This window comes from Notechis scutatus, chromosome 3 (assembly GCF_049901735.1).
Source record: "Notechis scutatus isolate UNSWTSFEM ecotype Mainland chromosome 3, rNotScu1.2, whole genome shotgun sequence".
NCBI lineage: Eukaryota > Metazoa > Chordata > Lepidosauria > Squamata > Elapidae > Notechis > Notechis scutatus.
This window is the reverse complement of record NC_142011.1, coordinates 138,889,117-138,908,394: the sequence shown is the minus strand read 5'-3', so window position 1 is coordinate 138,908,394 and position 19,278 is coordinate 138,889,117. Positions and strand designations below refer to the sequence as shown.

At 35.5% G+C, this 19,278-nt stretch overlaps 1 protein-coding gene across 2 annotated transcripts in view; it reads right to left on the bottom strand.

The window, feature by feature from the left end:
* Positions 1-19,278, bottom strand: part of EXOC2 (exocyst complex component 2) — an 84,590-nt gene that overhangs the window by 29,125 nt on the left and 36,187 nt on the right. For both annotated transcript variants that reach the window (XM_026676617.2, XM_026676618.2), the window contains exons 12-15: positions 4,437-4,562; positions 3,693-3,817; positions 1,633-1,701; positions 410-567 (exon numbers count right to left, since the gene is read on the bottom strand). In XM_026676617.2, the coding sequence (XP_026532402.1) occupies positions 410-567; positions 1,633-1,701; positions 3,693-3,817; positions 4,437-4,562 (478 nt within the window). The remainder of the gene's footprint in view (positions 1-409; positions 568-1,632; positions 1,702-3,692; positions 3,818-4,436; positions 4,563-19,278) is intronic.

Below are 19,278 nucleotides of genomic sequence, written 5' to 3'. Positions count from 1 at the left end.
AATAGATGTTGACAGTCTGCAATTTTTAAACTCTGTTTTTTTTTTTTGAGACTTCCTTGTCTCAAGCATAAAGAATAGTGAGAACTTTGGAAGGAAATTCCGGAATACTTGACTGTACGGGAATCTAAAGTTGACAGTAGTCAATCTTCAATGGATCTATTCAAGAGGAGGTATGTGAGAAGATTTAATTTTGATTCCAGCATTGAGCTGGAGATTGGACACAATTGCCTAAATGTCTTTTTCCAATTCTGTGATCATCATATATTTGTGAGTCCTTTGTCTCAATTAGATCTATAGTTAGATACACTCCAAATTATTTGGGTCATACAGAATATTCAAAACTGGTTCAGAATAGATGGGACTTGCTGAAAGAAACCAAAACTGATAATTGATTTAAGATAAAACTAACCTAACAGTTTGAATGACATGGGGTAACCACTGACTAGAAAGCTCAGGTTTCATGTCCCAGCCACCATATTCTTTTAGTTCATTTTCTTCAAGGCTGAATGGAAGCAGAGCACCACGTATCAGTTTGACCTGTGATTGCATCACTTGCTGAATCATCATCTAAGACAGAAAAAGAAAGACATCATATTGAGCCAATGATAGTTGTACATAAACCATTGTATATTAAAACAAAGGAACATTCTCTTTGATAAAACAGTTCATTAAGTTCTATCAGGACTTGGGTGAAGGTAGCAATTTGAATAACTGAATGTGTGGAAGGTAGTTTTTTTTTTAATTAGCCAATCTAATATTAGTCAATCTGATTAAATGTCCTATTACCACAGAAGAGTTTTTTGCTGGGAGATTATTCTTGCTAAGTTTTCATTCTAATCAGCAGCCCGGAAGTGAAACAGAGATAGGATTTGTATCAGCAAAAGTTAACCCAAAAATACTCATACATAATAGGGTTCCAGGAACCAATGAGGCCAAGGTACAAATTAGGTGTAGGGAACAAGAGAAGGGCTCTACAGGAGCACATTACATGAAGACACATCCATCTTTGTGTTTTGTCCCATTAACCAGAATGGTACTGCAGGTTTCAAGCCTATGCTATAAAGCTCAATACAGATTCCCTGTGTATCTGGGAACAACAGGGTTTGCTAAATAGATTATCATTACAACCAGCCTTCAGTCTATACCAAGGATGTCAAACTCACATCATCATGGTGGCATCATGTGACATATCGGGACTTCCCCCCCTTCACTAAACTGGGTGTGGGCGTGGCCAGCAAGTGACACATCCGACCCGTGAGCCAGGAGTTTGACACCCCTGCTCTATACTCTCAATGTTTCTGCACTTTTTAGACTACTAAATCTTTACCAGCTGTCATCACTCAGTGAATATAGAAGGTGTCTGGGGAAGTCCTGATTGGAATCTGGATTGCAAGTATCCAAACAGCAAGGGACAGGTTTTTTTTTTTTTTCATTTGTTCTGCTGGGTCTTGGATCCTGGCTTCATCAATTCCCCCCAGGCTTTTCCACATCCTTTGAGGTTAAGCCCTACAGGGCCATTGTATTCAAATACAGTTAAAATGTTAATGCACAAGGCTCACTCCTGGTTTAAAAATATTTAAAATCACTTCTGATTTCTAAAACCATCTAATAAATGGGTGCCTGTTCCTTTACCTTGAAATCATTTTGCTTCTGCCTGGCATTCTTCTTTGATCTTTCCATTTGGCCAGATTTTTCAGCAGTCTTATAAAAGAAAAAGAGATGCCCATCTTACTACATTAGTATTATCAGGAACACATGACCTATTCTATGCATTCAATTTTAGTAAATACAGAAAAGTCTAATTACTGTAAGGATATTGCAACAAGTGGAAAAGAATCTTTAAAACTGGATTAAATTAAAGTTCTAGCATGCTTTAATAAATTAACAGAGAGCATTAGCAGAAATAAAAATATTTTAACTGATATTTTAACCTTTTTAGTACCAAAGCAGTTTTCCTACTATATACTACTAAAAATGAGCTTGCGATACCATATTCAAGTACACTCAATAAATTCAAAGTTTATTAAAATATTGTTTTAATATACACTACAACCATCATTTCAGCCTTCCAAAGAACTAAATGAAGTCTGCCTATTAAGAATGAACCAAAGAAGAGCCTCTTCCATTTAGAAGTGTTTAGCTGAGCAAAGGAATCCCTGTCTATACATTTTGAATATCTAAAAATTCTCTAGTTTGGTGAATTCCTGATTGTGTTACAAAAGCTAGACCCCAGGGTCATTAATTAAGGGAATCAAGGGAGAATGGGACTGGTTAATTGAAGTTCTTGTTTTTTTTAAATATGGGAGTAGATTAGATGATCTCGATTTCCTTTTAGATCTACAGAATCCATGAAAACTATAAATATATTCACCAAAATATTTCCCCACTTCCCACTTTAATTTTGTTGAATATGTTAACCCCTTCCTGTAGAAATTTGTGAGGTAAGTCCAACGGTTACATCTTGCACATGTACCACATATATAAACAAGTCTCTTCACTTCAGTTACTAACTTTCTAAACCTAGCAAAACTATGGCAATCCTTAACTGATTTTTAAAAAAATATGCATGTAATCTTTATAACTAGTGAGACTAAGTCATTCAGCTTCTTTATTACTATTTTTCCCCATGATTGCTCATTACTTTCATGACTAAATTATATCCTATGTGGGTTTTGAACATAACTTTTATGAGAACCATTATGTCTGTGTTCAACTGGCTTCTTACTTTTAAAGTAGCACAAACATGAGAAATAGCTGGCCAAAATGGATGCAGCATTTATATATGTTTGCACTACTTCCAAGCTTGAATATTGAACTTAAGCCTGGATATAAAAGAATTGGCGATAAAAAGCAGTCATCTTCTAATTTCCATATCCCCAAGTGTCCACCAATGAGACAGAAGCACAGTAGAAAAAGCAGTTAATTTGTATTTGCTGCTGTGCAACTATCATTCAACTCTCAACACTTGATAGAAATGGCTGGGAAGAGCAGTGGTCATTATTTAGGTGATTGTATAAATGTTGGCAGATTAGTAATAAGGGAGGGTCCTATTACACAGGGTGAGAAGGCGAGCAATAGTAGTAGTTAGTACTAACTCTTAACAACTTAAGAGTGTTGAACCCTGGAAGCTGCTTAACAGAACAATTTTTAATGCAGAAGGAATAGCAGAAGCAATCTATAAAGCAAAAGTCTTCAAATTTACCAAGACTTGTGGACTTCAACTCCCAGAATTCCTGAGCTAACATGACTGGAAGAGGGATTCTGGGAGTTGAAGTCCACAAGTCTTAAAGCTGTCAAGTTTGAAGACCCCCACTGTAAAGGAACAATAATATATTTATATTCTACTTTCCTTCTCATATCTCAATCTCCCTGTAATTCCCAATTCAATGTTAGGTGAAGAGATGCTGATTAGATTATGAGGCACCTAGTGAATGTTATAGAAGTTTGAATCTGAGAAACACTCCCATTCTTACTCTAAATTCAGCTACTGCAACAAACAGGTTCACAAGAAGGCAAAGAATGATCTCCCCCCCCCCCCCTGGCCAGTTGGTCGTTTATGAAGACATTAGAGAGATTAAGAGATTAAATCACACTTGATATTTAAGCAAAAGAATGTTTGAATAACCTAAACACTATTTTATATTCCCCATAAACTGCATTTTGTCTAAGTACCCAATGGTAAATACTCATACCTCACTAAATAAGCTTCCATTCACATAAGAAATCCAAAGTTTCCAGAAGTTGGGAAGCTGGCTTACTACAAGTTTAGTTAACTTTTCGACAAATGCTACTTGCTGAGGAGTTTTAAATCGCCAATCTGAAAAAGGTACAATACACGATACAAATTCATTACTGGAAAATTGTTAAAGAGGAATTATACTTGTGATTGACATCAAGAGTGGTAATTCATAAATACTAAAGAAATAAATATGCTAAATAATGTTGAATAAGACTTGGCACCACACTGCTTAACTTAGCAAATGTAAGCATCACAGAAGCACTCATAGTAAGAGTTTAATTGACTGACATTTGAGATTCAAAATAAATTAATCCAATTAGCTGCTCATTTAAAATCTGATGTCAATATACTTAAATACAGCTATCTATCCTAAGCCAAATTAAGATTACATAATGAGATAATGAGAACAGACATTCAACTTAGTAATTCAAAGTTTACCCAATGAATTACACAGTAGAACCTCAAGTCCCGAACAGTTTTGACCACAACCAAATTGGGTTCCAACCCAAAAATTCCATTTTTGGGGGGTAAGCGCCAAATTTCCAAAATTAGGTTTGGGTCACGACCAAATTGGGTTGCGACCAAAGTTATGAAATGAATTATCAAGGCAAGGCAAATTATTCTTCCATGATTTGCAGAATGGAAAGGAAAGGAAATCCAACACACAAAACTGTAATATGATCACAACTGGACTTACTGTCATCTCGACTGGACTGAGTACTACTGCCTCTTTTCAATGAGGCACTCCGACTGAGATGGCCAAGTGAAGATGGGCGAACTTCACTGTCCAAATCAAGCAGTGGACTATGTATCAATGGATTGACTAAATGGGAGAGTATATTAATTATTGGTGTTAGTTAATATGCAGTATTAACCTTTATAATTTGCTCTTATCCATTAAACAAAAAACTCACAGATCAAAGTATATAATTCTTGCAGCTGATTGCAACAAATAGGATTGGTTTAATCATACATACATACATACATGCATACATAGCCTAATATATCACAAATCAGGAACTCTAGTGTATCTTAATATGTTGGTACTTGATTGCATTTCTTATAATCATCAAGAATTGAGGAAAATAAAGAAAAAAGTTGATTTTACGTATTCCTATATACTTTTCTCAAACCAGGAACTCCAATATATCCTAATATGCTGATATTTGAGTTCTTTTCTTATAGTCAGGAACAATTGGGGGAAAATTATAACTAAAATGTACAAGATATAATTCTACACTGCTCAAAAAAATAAAGGGAACACAAAAAAGACATCCTAGATCTGAATGAATGAAATATTCTTATTAAATACTTTGTTCATTACACAGTTGAATGTGCTGACAACAAAATCACACAAAAATTATCAATGGAAATCAAATTCAGTAACCCATGAGGCTCAGTAGTGTGTGTGGCCTCCACGTGCCTGTATGACCTCCCTACAACGCCTGGGCGTGCTCCTGATGAGGTGGCAGATGGTCTCCTGAGGGATCTCCTCCCACACCTGGACTAAAGCATCCCCCAACTCCTGGACAGTCTGTGGTGCAATGTGGTGTTGGTGGATGGAGTGAGACATGATGTCCCAGATGTGCTCAATTGGATTCAGGTCTGGGGAACGGGTGGGCCAATCCATAGCATCAATGCCTTCATCTTGCAGGAACTGCTGACACACTCCAGCCACATGAGGTCTAGCATTAGGAGGAACCCAGGGCCAAACGCACCAGCATATGGTCTCACAAGGGGTCTGAGGATCTCATCTCGGTACCTAATGGCAGTCAGGCTACCTCTGGCGAGCACATGGAGGGCTGTGTGGCCCCCGAAAGAAATGCCACCCCACACCATTACTGACCCACCACCAAACCGGTCATGCTGGAGGATGTTGCAGGCAGCAGAATGTTCTCCACGGCGTCTCCAGGCCCTGTCACGTCTGTCACATGTGCTCAGTGTGAACCTGCTTTCATCTGTGAAGAGCACAGGGCGCCAATGGTGAATTTGCCTATCTTGGTGTTCTCTGGCAAATGCCAAACATCCTGCACGGTGTTGGGCTGTAAGCACAACCCCCACCTGTGGACGTCGGGCCCTCATACCCCCCTCATGGAGTCTGTTTCTGACTGTTTGAGCAGCACCATGCACATATGTGGCCTGCTGGAGGTCATTTTGCAGGGCTCTGGCAGTGCTCCTCCTGTCCCTCCTTGCACAAAGGCGGAGGTAGCGGTCCTGATGCTGGTTTGTTGCCCTCCTGTGGCCTCCTCCACGTCTCCTGATGTACTGGCCTGTCTCCTGGTAGCGCCTCCATGCTCTGGACACTACGCTGACAGACACAGCAAACCTTCTTGCCACAGCTCACATTAATGTGCCATCCTGGATGAGCTGCACTACCTGAGCCACTTATGTGGGCTGTAGACTCCGTTTCATGCTATCACTGGAGTTAAAACACCGCCAGCATTCAAAAGTTACCAAACCTTCAGCCAGAAAGCATAGGAACTGAGAAGTGGTCTGTGGTTACCATTTGCAGAACCACTCCTTTATTGGAGATGTCTTGCTAACCGCCTATGCTTTCCACCTGTTGTCTATTCCATTTGCACAACAGCATGTGAAATTGATTGCCAATCAGTGTTGTTACCTAAGTGGACAGTTTGATTTCACAGAAGTGTGATTGACTTGGAGTTACATTGTGTTGTTTAAGTGTTCCCTTTATTTTTTTGAGCAGTGTATAATATTTCCATATAACATGCATAGGTGTGCATAAAAGTTCCATAATTTAATTTCACATGATGATATAAAATAAATGAAACAAATATTAAACCCTTTAATCTTTTCTGTTCTCTATGTTAGAAGGTCAAGTACTAGAGAAGAATAGTTGCCTTCATAGTCTTGTTTTTCCATTTCTAATATGCATTTGCCTGATTTCATGGAAACTGGAAGTTGAATTAGGTGATCCAATGTAATACATGTGTTCTTGCACCTGGTGCTATAAAAGGCTTTAAAAAGGCCCATTTTGGAACTTCTGGTTTGTCGGCTTCGCGAGCGGCAGGGATTTGCGATCCTGCGCGATCCCTGCCGCGCTAGCTGCTTTGGTGCCTCCGATCCATCGATCTGGAGGCTAGGGCTGCCATGAAGAGGCAGCCCAAGATAGGAGGGATCCGGACAGGGGGTTGGGGTCTTCGCAGACCCCTTCCCCACCCGGCTTAACCCTCTTTTCTCAGGGCGGTGGAGCGGCGGTCAGTAATGGCCGCCACAAAGAAGCTGACAGCTGGACAAGATCGTGCTGGAGGAAGAAGGAGAAAGTGCTGAAGCGAAAGTTTCTTGGCTGAACTGGATTATAAGATACAAGTAATACAAGTAATATCCTGAAAATTTGGATTTTTTGAAAGATACTTTGTTTCCAGAAGAGATTTACAAGCGGTGAGTGAAAGTGTTTTAAAAGAAAGTTTACTCTCCTTCCACATGGATTTAACAAATGGATATTGAAAATCCTGCTATTTTAATAGAAGGTAAAAATTTAAAGCTTTCTGTTATAAGTGGGAAGGGAGAGGACAAAAAGAAAATTTTCATTAAGGTTTTGTTGGAGGAGATGCCTGGAAGATTTTGAGACTGGAAGTTAATTGTAATAAGATTTTAAAATACAGATTGGGTTTTTTTTCCCCTTGCCAACTGATATTACCCCAGGAAGAAAAAGTGTGAAGAACTTTGTGTTCTGTTTGGATTGTTTGATGACTTTGGGATTTTGGGGAATTGTTTTAAGCTTTGAATTATCTTGGTTGTTTTAAAAAGAAGAGAAAAAAGAAGAAGAAAAGGTTTATAATGGCTTTATCTGTTGATGAACTGAGAGAGGACTATGGTAGAATAAAAAAAGAAGGTAAAGACGGTGTGAGAGAAATTTTTTGCTTTTTAGAAATGGCGCTTGCTACTTTTCAACAAACACAGCAATTAATGGAGGATACAGAAGAAGAAGAAGAAGAAGAAGAAGAAGAAGAAGAAGAAGAAGAAGAAGAAGAAGAAGAAGAAGAAGAAGAAGAAGAAGAAGAAGAAGAAGAAGAAGAAGAAGAAGAAGAAGCCATCTTTAATGAGTCTACAAAGCTGACCAAGAAAGGAGGGAAAAAGAAAGGAAGGAAAAAGGACATAAGACTTAAAAAAAACATCCAAGAAAGAGAAAAATAAGATGCAAAATCAATATACTGTTAGAAAGCAAAAGAAAAGAGAAATGCAACAGAGGGGGGGGCGAAGGGGGGTAAAAAGACCAGATGGGATAAGATAGGAAGGAAGAAGGGGGGGAAAAGCCACAAAGGTATGAAATAAGATGTGGAAAAGAAAACTTTTTTTATGGATAATGGGTAATGCATAACTTTGTTTTAAAATGTTTCTGCAAGGTACATGATAGTATTGTAGTATTTGTATGAGAATTAGAAAATCAGAATTTTATAAGGCTTAAGTAAAGATTAAAATATTAAAGGTTTAATAATGATAGATTTTAAGATTTAATAAAATATTAAAAGGAATGTCTAAAATATTTAGTTTAAGTATAGAGTTTAACTGACTATTGTGTGGATGTTTGTATGAACTTATTATTATGGTATTTGTTTTTGAAATAGATAATTGGAATGCTATGAGATTTAATGTTTAATTATATATTTAATTACTTTATGGATTTACTATTATAGTAAGTAGAATGTACTAAGCAGAATTAGATAGGGAATTAGGTGTTACCTTAAATGTTAATGTAGGGGAGTGATGGAAAGGCATCATACTTCGATTAGTGATTTCAGGAGAAATATTTTTTTTTCTAATATGAATGAGATAAATGGATAATTGGAAAAGAATAGACAAAAGATACAAATATAATGATTTAAATTAAGATGAAATAAATAAAATAGAATTAAGAAGAGTGGAAAGCGGGGAGAAGTTATAATAAAGATATAGAAGGGTAATAAGATAGGTAATGGCATATAAGCTGAACATGAATTTAATTGAAGTCCATACAAAGAGAGGTAATCCGGGGCCAAGCTACTTTTTAAAAAGAAGTTTTATGTTTTTGTGTTTTGTGTGTGTATGTCTGATTGAGATTTAATAAAACCTTGGGAGAAAGCGAGAGGAATATTTGTAAACAAGGCAGAGGGAAATATGAATATGATGAATATAAAATGGATAAATATAGAAGAAATGTAATTGAACAAGAGTAAAGAGAAATAATGAGAAATTTGCTTAAAAAATATTTAAGTGGAAATGGGATATATTAGAATTGTATTGTATAAAACAATGTTTTATTTGCCTTGTAAAAATTTATAATGGAAAGAGGTTCAATGTCTTTAATGTTTAATGATGCTTTGTTTGTCTGTAAAATTAATAAAATTTGTTTAAAAAAAAAAAAGGCCCATATTGTAAACAGGTGATATGGATACCAAGGAATTCCTTGAAATATCAATCAATGTAGCTTAAAGCAAGATTAAAGAAAGTTACTGAATGAGCCATTTTTGTGTGTTTGGAGACCACAATAAGAGCTTTTGACTTTTCCAAGAATCACAAGAGAGCATGGTAATACTAATGTGACATCATTATGGAAGATAGGATCAAATCAAATTTGTCACCCCTCCCCCCATTTTTTAAAAAAATCATATTTTTAGTTTGAGGGAATGTTGTGAGCATGTAAATAGAGGTTAGTTTGATCTTTTATTACCCCCTTTCCCAACTAGAAAAATCAACCCAACTTTGGAGGGCTAGATTTTTTTACAGAGTGCTGCACAGGTAGTCCTCAACTTACAACAGTTCATTTTTAGTGACTATACAAAGTGACGGCATTGAAAAATGTGAGTTATGACTATTTTTCACACTACAGATCATTGTAGCATCCCCATGGCCATGCGATCATAATTCAAGATGCTTGGCAACTGACTCATATTTATGACCTGGGGTCATGTGATCCCCCTTTTGTGACCTTCTGACAAGCAAAGTTAATGGAGAAGCCAGATTCACTTAACAATCAGGTTATTAATTCCTGCAATGATTCACTTAACTGTGGCATGAAAGGTTGTAAAAAGGAGCAAAATTCACTTAACTAGTGTCTCACTTAGCAAAAGAAATGTTGGGTTGAATTGTGGTCGCAAGTCGAGGACTACCTATAACAAATTGCTGAGGCCCAAATGGTAGATGGCTGAAGTCTCAAATCTTCTCTCCCCAAAGCCTGTTTGGTGCTTCTGCCTACTACTTTGAGGCAGCAGCTTGGTAGTTTCTGCTGCTACCAAATGTCTTCTAGGGACCATCTTACTTACTATCTATACTCTAACTCTCAAGTGTATGAGAGTGAAGGTTTTCAAACTGGGCAACCCTTCTGACAATTAGAAGACCAAATTGAAAAAAAAAGTAAACTAATTTCAACAGTGCCAGAACATTGTATGTGGAGTGCTTACTTCCACCACTTTGGAAGATAAAACAGAAATCAAGCTTTATTGAAAGAAAATATGAAAGTAATTTTCTAACTGCAAATATCAAAATGTAACGCATCCAATGCGAAAAAGATGAATTGCAGATTGTAGAGAATCAGGGAGAATCAGCCTTGAAGGAAACAAGCAAGTTGTTATATAGGCAAAGAAAACAGAAATGTTTCTTAAGTCCTGGGAAGCAAGATAATGTTCAGAAGAGTCGCTGACAATTCAATTCAATTCAATTCAATTCAATTCAAATCTATCTATCTATCTATCTATCTATCTATCTATCTATCTATCTATCTATCTATCTATCTATTTTCCCCATGGAGTGTCTTTCCTGATCTGATCTACCTAAAAGAGTAGTTTCTTTCAAGCCTTACTGGATGTTACCTCTCCTTCTTATATCCCAATGAATCATGGAGGATATTGCCTAGGTTAAAACATTAGTTCTCCACACAGATCTACCTAGGCCAGTGATGGCTAACCTATGACACGCGTGTCACTCGTGACACGCCGAGGCACTTTGACTGACACGCCTGTTGGTGTGGGGAAAACCTGCACATTTAGAGGCTGCCTGTGCTCTGCTCCAATCCCTGCTCCCTGCTTGTTGCGTGAAGGCGTGGTGTCACCGCTGCCGCAAGATCTTTGCAGCAGAGAACCAGTTTTAACCACCATAAACTGAGGTTTGTCAGTTTCATTACCTCAGGAACGCTACAGGAGGAAAGGAGATCCATGAGGTTCACAGCCCTGTAAGGTGGCCTTCCGATCCCCACATCCTGCACCTGCAGCCCTGAGACCAGGGAGACGAGTTTCACAGCCCTGTGTGATCACCCCAGCCCAGTCCGTCATAAACCAAATTATTGATATTTCTTGAAGTGACACACGACCCGAGGAAGGCTACACTTTTTCCCGATTTTCGACACACCAAGCTGAAAAGATTAGCCATCACTGACCTAGGCCGTAGTCAAAACACCAGCTAAAAATTTTGTTAGAAAAGAAAAATGTAAAAAAAATCCACAAGGTGGCACCAATGTGCTACAAATGATGCATTCTCTGCCAAATCTCTGAACAGGGATACTTGGCAGGTTATTATTATTAAATTATTACTATAGATTACAAGAAGTTTCTAAATAAAAATTCTACCCTCATAAATAAATCTTGAGATTTGACTGTGGATGGACATTAAGTACCCAATCCCACAACTTGTACAGAGAAATAAAAGCCATTAGATTGAGCTCAACACACCAAAGTAACATCAAAAACTAAACAAATTCCTATTATATGTATTTATCTATTTTCAAAGAAACAGAAGCTTCCTGAAGCCAATGCTCTTTTGCTTCAATTACCTACATTTTCCAGTTTCTTGGAGATTTCAATATATTAATCGCAGACTCTTGGGGTGACAGAAAATCCTGCTCTTTACCCAAACTGTCCCCACTTTTATTTCTGTGGAGCTCTATCCTTTGTACCAAGACCATTCCCCCCCCCCCCAAATTTTAGCACAGGAGAGGCTAGGGTAATCTGTCTCTGTGACATGACCAAAGACCATTTTTCATTCACGGCAATGTGTACTGTGCATCTCAGAATGCAGTCTGACATCAGGTCTATGCAAAGCTTAAGGCTTTTGTCTGTTATATTCACAATTCCCTCAAAAGGTGTTCAACGATTATAGCCCCACCAACTCTGGGAGGGAACTCCCTAGAATAATATCTGGAAGATTAGGTACTCAAAATAGAATCCTACTTTACTAAAGATCCTGTGCTATATTGAGCACAAAACAAAAAATGAAGATAAGTGCAGATTGTAAAAAAAGGTTTTCCAAAACTAGGGGCATAGTTATTCAAAGCCACTTCTTATTCAATAAAGATATGAAAAAGAAGCAGCTGAAATTCAACATGTTGGCTAATATGAAATCTCAGGATCTAGCTCTCCATAAATGTGTAAGAACAGCTCCATAAATTTGAAAGAACAGCTTTGTAATTTAGGAGTGCTCTTTATGAACCAAAAGAAGTATTTGTTGAATATGTAAATTTTGGTTATAAGTAGAGAAGTATCAATGGTACCATGGGGATTAATATTTCTAAGAAAGTGAGAATCAAGATTTGGAAATTGAAAGTCTACTTACCAATCTCATCAAATTAAAGCAGTTCCTGCTTTAATACACTGAAACAATACTGTTTTGACAGGTTGGATTTTCCCCTGTCCATCAAAAGGTAAGCTGAGTAATGAAAATTTGAAGACCTTAATATGAAGTGTTTCAAATTTCTTTGTAAATTTGTTTTGGCAAAAGAGAACTAAATGTTGCAAGAACCATCTCTAAAGTTTTGATAGGTCTGGTTTGAAGAGAACATGAACGATTTGAGTTCCATAAAGTCTTAAATATCAGCAATGTGGGCTCTTTGGATTATTGAAATATTTTAAATTGCTTTAGATTGGCATGCAGTTGCACATGTGCACATGTACACTTGATACTGAAGAATGTTGGTATTATTTATATTTTCATTTCCTTTGTTAATAATTTGTAGGACAGTATATTTTGAAACGTATTAGAAATAATTAAAAAATACTTTTACCCCAACACAGATGTTCCTGTCCCTTTGTTCTGTAACAAGACATTATACATGTATATGCAGAAACATCTGGAACTGAAAGTGATGGAAATGCATGAACATGTATTCATATGTCTACGACTGTCTTTTCATCTTTTGTATGTATTAAACAGAGTGAAATACCACTCTTCTTCACCTACTCATACTACTCTGTACCACTTTATATAATTTTCTTCCAATCCTGCTTTGGTTTCACAGCCCAACCTCGAAAACTAGTATTTGTAGCAAGATAAAGTAAAAGATGGTTCAAGACTTCATGCTCTATTTAATGAAGTAAAAAAATCAAACCCATCCTTGCTTTATATATTTAGAAAGACATGAATGAAATACATATGTAGCATGTCATATCAATCTAGAAAATTCCCTGGCTGGATGCACATTTTCTGCCAACAAGTAAACTTGTACAGAAACTCTATGACTCCCTCTATCAAGCATATGAAGCCTTAGCTTTGAGGGAAATTTTAAGACACTAACAGATTTTTGAATATGCTCTAGTCATTGAGTGGAGAAAAATTTATTTTTCATTGGGGTTTACTGGGTGAATTTATAATATTTAAAGTATAAATATGTAACCAAAGTGCCCCTTTAATTTATTCAAATATTACTGATATGCATTTAATACTACATACAGATTTTAGAACAGTTGGAATTTTTTTTGTTTTACAGAATTAAATCAATGAATCTAACAAATTCCTCCTCAGAAAAACACATTGTTCACCCCAGATAATATGGTTAATAAGAACACTGAACAAAGGAAAATCAAGAGAAAACACAGTCCCAATAATGTAAAGGAAAAAAATGAGAATAATCTGGAAAATAATTTGGAAAGTACATCTACTCCTGCAGATGTATTTATTGAGAGTTTGGCCAGCCAACCAATATTTGCAGAATGATTTTTAAACTAATTAAATTAGTGTTAACCTAACCTCTCTTAAACAGGAAAACCAACTCAAACAAACAAAAAAGGAAAGCATACTAATTATAGTTTTTCCCTTCAACCCAGAATTCACATGGGTATTCTAGAAACCTCACTGAAATTCTAAATGCTTTGAATCACTCACTTTACATATATATATGGTTTGGCTCAGTATGCAAAAGCTTAGCCAAACAATCTGTAAATTTCCTGAAATTGTTGAAAAAAGCTAACAAGACAAAACAAAATTATTCAGTTGGCAAGGGTTTTTCCAATTGAAATGCACTATTTCATACATTAAAATTACACATATATGCCCTTTGCATATTCTCATTAAAAAATAAAACACCCAATGCAATAGACGTTTTCAAAAAGGGTTCTTTTCATTAAGCTTCTGAGAAATATAGTAGCTTAGATGAGAGAACAAGATTGCATGCTTCTGATTTTAAAATGGATGCATTGTTTAGTGTACCTCCTAAAAACTTTATTTGTATATGACATGAACCTATTTCTTATGTTTATTTTTTATGATTAAGAGTTCAAAAATAAATACGTTTAATACAGAGATGTAATAATTTCAGGGGGGAAAAAACCCAGTTCAAAACATGACTGTTTCTTCAGAATCATTTGAAATGATGTGTCTGATACCATACTAACAGGAGAAGATTATGAATCCAGTAAATGGCTATGCTGGCAGTAAAAAACAAAACACCCCCCCCCCAATGGTTTGTTTATTCATTAGTAACAGAAAACAGGGCAAAGAATACTCCCTTGTTCAACTAGAAACCACATCATCAGCTCGCAGTGGTATCAGGAAAAGAAAGTTTAACATGAAACTAATTTCTTAATTGGTTGTCTAGCATTACAAGAAAGTACAACACAGAAGCAAGGAAGTACAACAAGCACATATACCCTCAGGACTAATGAACATCTGGAGTACATTAGCAAAGCTGATTCCCCCCATCCAAGCTGTCCAGAAGATAGCGCTTCAGGACTATATATATTTAAAGCAAATATGGAAAAGAAAGAGTTGCTGCACAAATTGGTCCTAAAACATCTCTTACTCAAAACAAGTAAAAGTGGAGTATTTTTTAAAGCACTGAATATAGATGGAATGTTTGCGTTTTTTTCCCCTAATTCGTAAGAGATTATTGGGATGAACCATACAAGATGTTCTAGACGTAAACAAAAGGAAAACCTTGGCAATTATAATATATGCAAAATGTATGATATTCTCTCTGGGTGGAATATTCCTACCTTGCTATGTTTACATAAAAATGTATTCATGATACCTTAATGTAATCGAGCACAGATGTAAAATTAAGAAGAATGTATGTCTACAAACAATGCACTAATCAAGATGATTTTAAGAAATGTGAATAAAAACCTTGATATAATTTATTTTAACACTTTGATATATTACTTACAAGAACATTTATTGAGATTGCAATTTTCAACCATGTAGCAGTATTAGTTATGCAAAGTCATAGCTGCATTGGAAAAATAAACACATGATAACATCTCTGAATGTAACATGCAGACTGAATTCAATAGGTTCTTATTTTAATAGGTGCAAATAAAAAATTGCTATTAACATTGCCACTATCTCCAAAATAATAGTTTGACTGTATTTACTAAGTATGTGACCATGTACATGTTTATTAAAAATAGTTTTACCATGTGCTTCTAGTGTTAAAAGGATTGTACAATCATTTCCCCCCAGAACATTTTAGCTTGCATTTATTTTTCCTTAAAATTAAGCAGTCTTATCAAGTATTAAAATGAGATAGTTGAAAGTGGTTGAAGAGAGCTAATGAATAAGGTTTAATATTAAGAGATACTATCCGCCATTCATTAAAAGTAGTTATTACATTTTGTTTCCATTATGCGATAGTCTGGTTTGAATATCTTCATTTAAATGAGGAAAATCCCATCAGATAAAAAGAAAATACCACTGCAATATTAGATAACATATTATTAGGTAATGGAGCTCTATAATTTTTATGGAAAATTTATAAATGGAGAACAAATTTTCATTCTAATAAAATTAAATTATCTATTAAAATTATAGGAAAAATTACAATATTTACTCTTTGTGCACTATATCCTGAGCATTCACAAAGGGTACAACACAAAGAAAAAAAAACTGATCTGTAGCTGCTGGATTCTCTAAAGGGTGGTAGACTTCCTCACTGCCTTTAAACACCTTTGAACATTTTTTTCTTGTGCACAGCAGGCCCTTGTCCCATGCTGCAGCCTGACCACCCATTGTTGCTTGTTGACCAAACAGGCAGTGTCTAAAGTCTACATCAACAATAGTAGGATAGGATTCCTTTCAAATGGAAGACTTTCAATTTTCTGGAGCAAGAATTAAGGAGGTTCCATTAAAATTAATCTGAAGCGATAATACATTTTAAAATGCTGGTTTATTCCGTACCCTATATAAATTTATTTATATCATTTAATATATCCTTATAACCCTGTATCATTAAAATCTAAAGAACAATGATAGATATTAAAAATGCACACTAAAAAGGCTACTTAGTCTCATTATGCTGTTTGCTGCTATTATTATGGATTATTTCTATTAAAAAAAAAACTTTTAACATATATTTAAAATACAAATTACATCTTAGCCAAGAGGCCAAGAAGCGATTTTATCATATATTTTAACTGTTTTTTTTTATTCTATAATTTTTAATTGTATATTTACAGAGTGTTATTTGTTCTGGTCTCTGGTCTAGGACTGTAAAAAAATTGATTGATTTGAAATACAAATTACATTTTTATACTGAACAAACTGTATCGATTCAGATTAAGTTACATCACTGAAAATACTCCCACACAAGAATGAAATGAATCTTAATTTAAGCCATTTTTGTGTTAATTATAACTAAATTTGTATCAATCCAATGACTTAAAAGTATCTGTAGTAATAAAGGTTTTTTTAAAAAAACAAACCATGAGATTTTCATGAAAAGAGGAAATAAAGCCTATTCTTAATATTTATGTTGCTTCTCAATTGCTTCTCTTAATGCTTTAAGTGAATAATATAGTGGCAAACAAACCCTCCTATTTATTATTTAGATCTCATTGGGAGTCTTTGAATTGGGAAAATGACAGTTCTGAGGTGAAAGAAGCCAATTCTTTGGCTTTGCTTCTCAAAGATGGTGGAGAGGATAGGAAACACAGTACTCTTCCCCAACCTGGCCCCCTCCAAATGGGTTGGGACCAAACAATACAGCTGGATTAGAAAATAAGTGTCAAGCCTGAATTTGGTTAGATAGTGGATTGGTTTATATCTGGGTTATTCATATGAATTCAGTTTGACACATTTGGGAGCTGAAAGGGAGGAGAGCTGAAGTGGATGGAGTTCCAGCCAAAACAACATAGCTGGACAATAAGTCAGCCACGTTCCAATGGCTGCCTGGCCAGAGGAAGGAGGAGCAAAGTCGCCAGGCAATTGTTTCACATTCCGGTTGGACAATGTGACATATTGTTTTGGAAAATTGGAAAATCTTAGTTATAGTGATGTGGAAAGCCAGGAAGCCTTCAGTACTGGCTTTCCACTAGTTAGTGTCAGGATGGTGTATCTTAATAAACTTGTTCTTTGAGGAATTGAAATGCCTTGGAGTTCGTTTTATGATGGTTGCATTACTTGGAACCTGACATTAAGCCAGTAGTCCCTAAACTTTGTTCCAATCGGAGCCACATTCTGGGGTCCTGAGCCCTGGCCATTCCCTGGGAGTCGGAAGACTCAGGGAAGAGGGAGAAATGGAGGACAATAATATCTAGTTACTCAGTGCATTAATTTTCTGCTCCTGTTTCCTATCTGCAAGAGATGAGAAAATATTCTGAATCCAACTGCAATTACTGCTAGGAGCATTTATGAAAGTTGTAGTGAGTGTATGGTTTCAGGTTTGTTTGATGCCAGTGGATAAGCAAACTTAACCAGTTTTGAAATGGAACCATTTATCACATTTAACATGTGAAGTTATATACAGCATCTCCTTCTGAATGCTTGCATGAATATTTGCATGATCTACATAGTATTTGGAACTGGATTAATTTAAATAGGATTTAGGAATGTATTTCTTCACAGATTTCTTGACAAAATTCTTAGTTAAGATATATAGGAGTTTCCCTAGCTTTCCCTTTATTATTCATTTAACATCCATATTACACAGATTTATACTAATGCAGTCATGACTAGGTTCATATTGTTTTAAAAATGAAATCAAAAGAAATAAATTATCATCTCAGGAATCTTTAGAATTATGCTAAATTGATGAAGACTTACTAGGTTTGCCAATCATTTCAATAATTAACAATGTATTGTTTGATACCATGCCAAGGCTTATCATTAGGTATTACAAAAATATTCTTATATTCTTATTCTTAGGAATGGGAGATAGGGGTTAAACATAAAATACCCCACGGCTGTAAAAGTGCATCCTCCATATGCCCACTATACAAAAACAACAGAACCAGTTGCTAAGATAATAAATTTTAAAAGCTTTTTTGACACAGACCATATTGGTCTACCTGATCAAATAAAAATATGTCATACATTGCAAGGTGAATATAAATGTTGCATAAGACAAGAAAAAGTCATACTATATTCTGATTATTTTGTCCTTAGGTATAACTGTTAGTAATTTAATATAAAGCTTTTTTAAACTAGAAGAACTGAAAAATCTGCCTTCCTTTTAAAGAAGAAGTATGCAATAAAAAGTATGCAACACACTGTAAAGGAATTATGATTTTCCTTCATAATTAATAATAGGATTAATTCACATTTTCTTAACAAATAAACTCATCAACTGTTTATCTAAATTGTACAGCTCTTCTATCCACATGTTTATAATAATATACAAATCAGGAGAAGCTAGCCTGAAGACTTTTTTCTATTACTAGTACAAAAATGAAAACAACAAAAAATACAGACCTAGAAGCCATGTCATATTATAGTTCTTCCCAAACTGGAAGAAGTAGTTTTATCCCATTAATCAGCATGGAAAATTCTGACTGACAGCACTCTTGTGGTTATTGTAATTCAGTTTGTTTTAGACTTAACATAATACTGGTATGTAAATTCATTCCAAGAAAGAAATTATGTATACCACCAGTGGATGGTTTCATAAACCCTTTATGCTAGAATCAAGTCACATTGTGGCTTAATGTAGTGTAAAGCCATCCTCTTTAATATAATTGTTGATATGTTGTTTTCACATTTGTTGTTTTCACCCACAAAAAAATCTCATGTACCTGTGAACTCAATTCTTTCCCCTCCCTTTGTATTTTAGAGTTCTGGTGTAGGTTGAAAAAGCTGCAGTTTGTCAACTTATTTAATACCTCATTATTCCATTTCTGGTAAATATTTAAGGCCGCTAAAAAAATAAAGAACAAAAAACAAACATAATAATCATAAATAAAACAATCTAATAAAAACTAACAATAAATTGAGCCATATTTTTTTAATCTATTAAAAATCTGGCAAAAGAAATGCATTTTGATAGATTTTCTGAACACTGAAACCAGGGGTTCAAACACAACTGCAGGGGGAGTGTGTTCCTTAGCTTGAAAACAATGAAACCC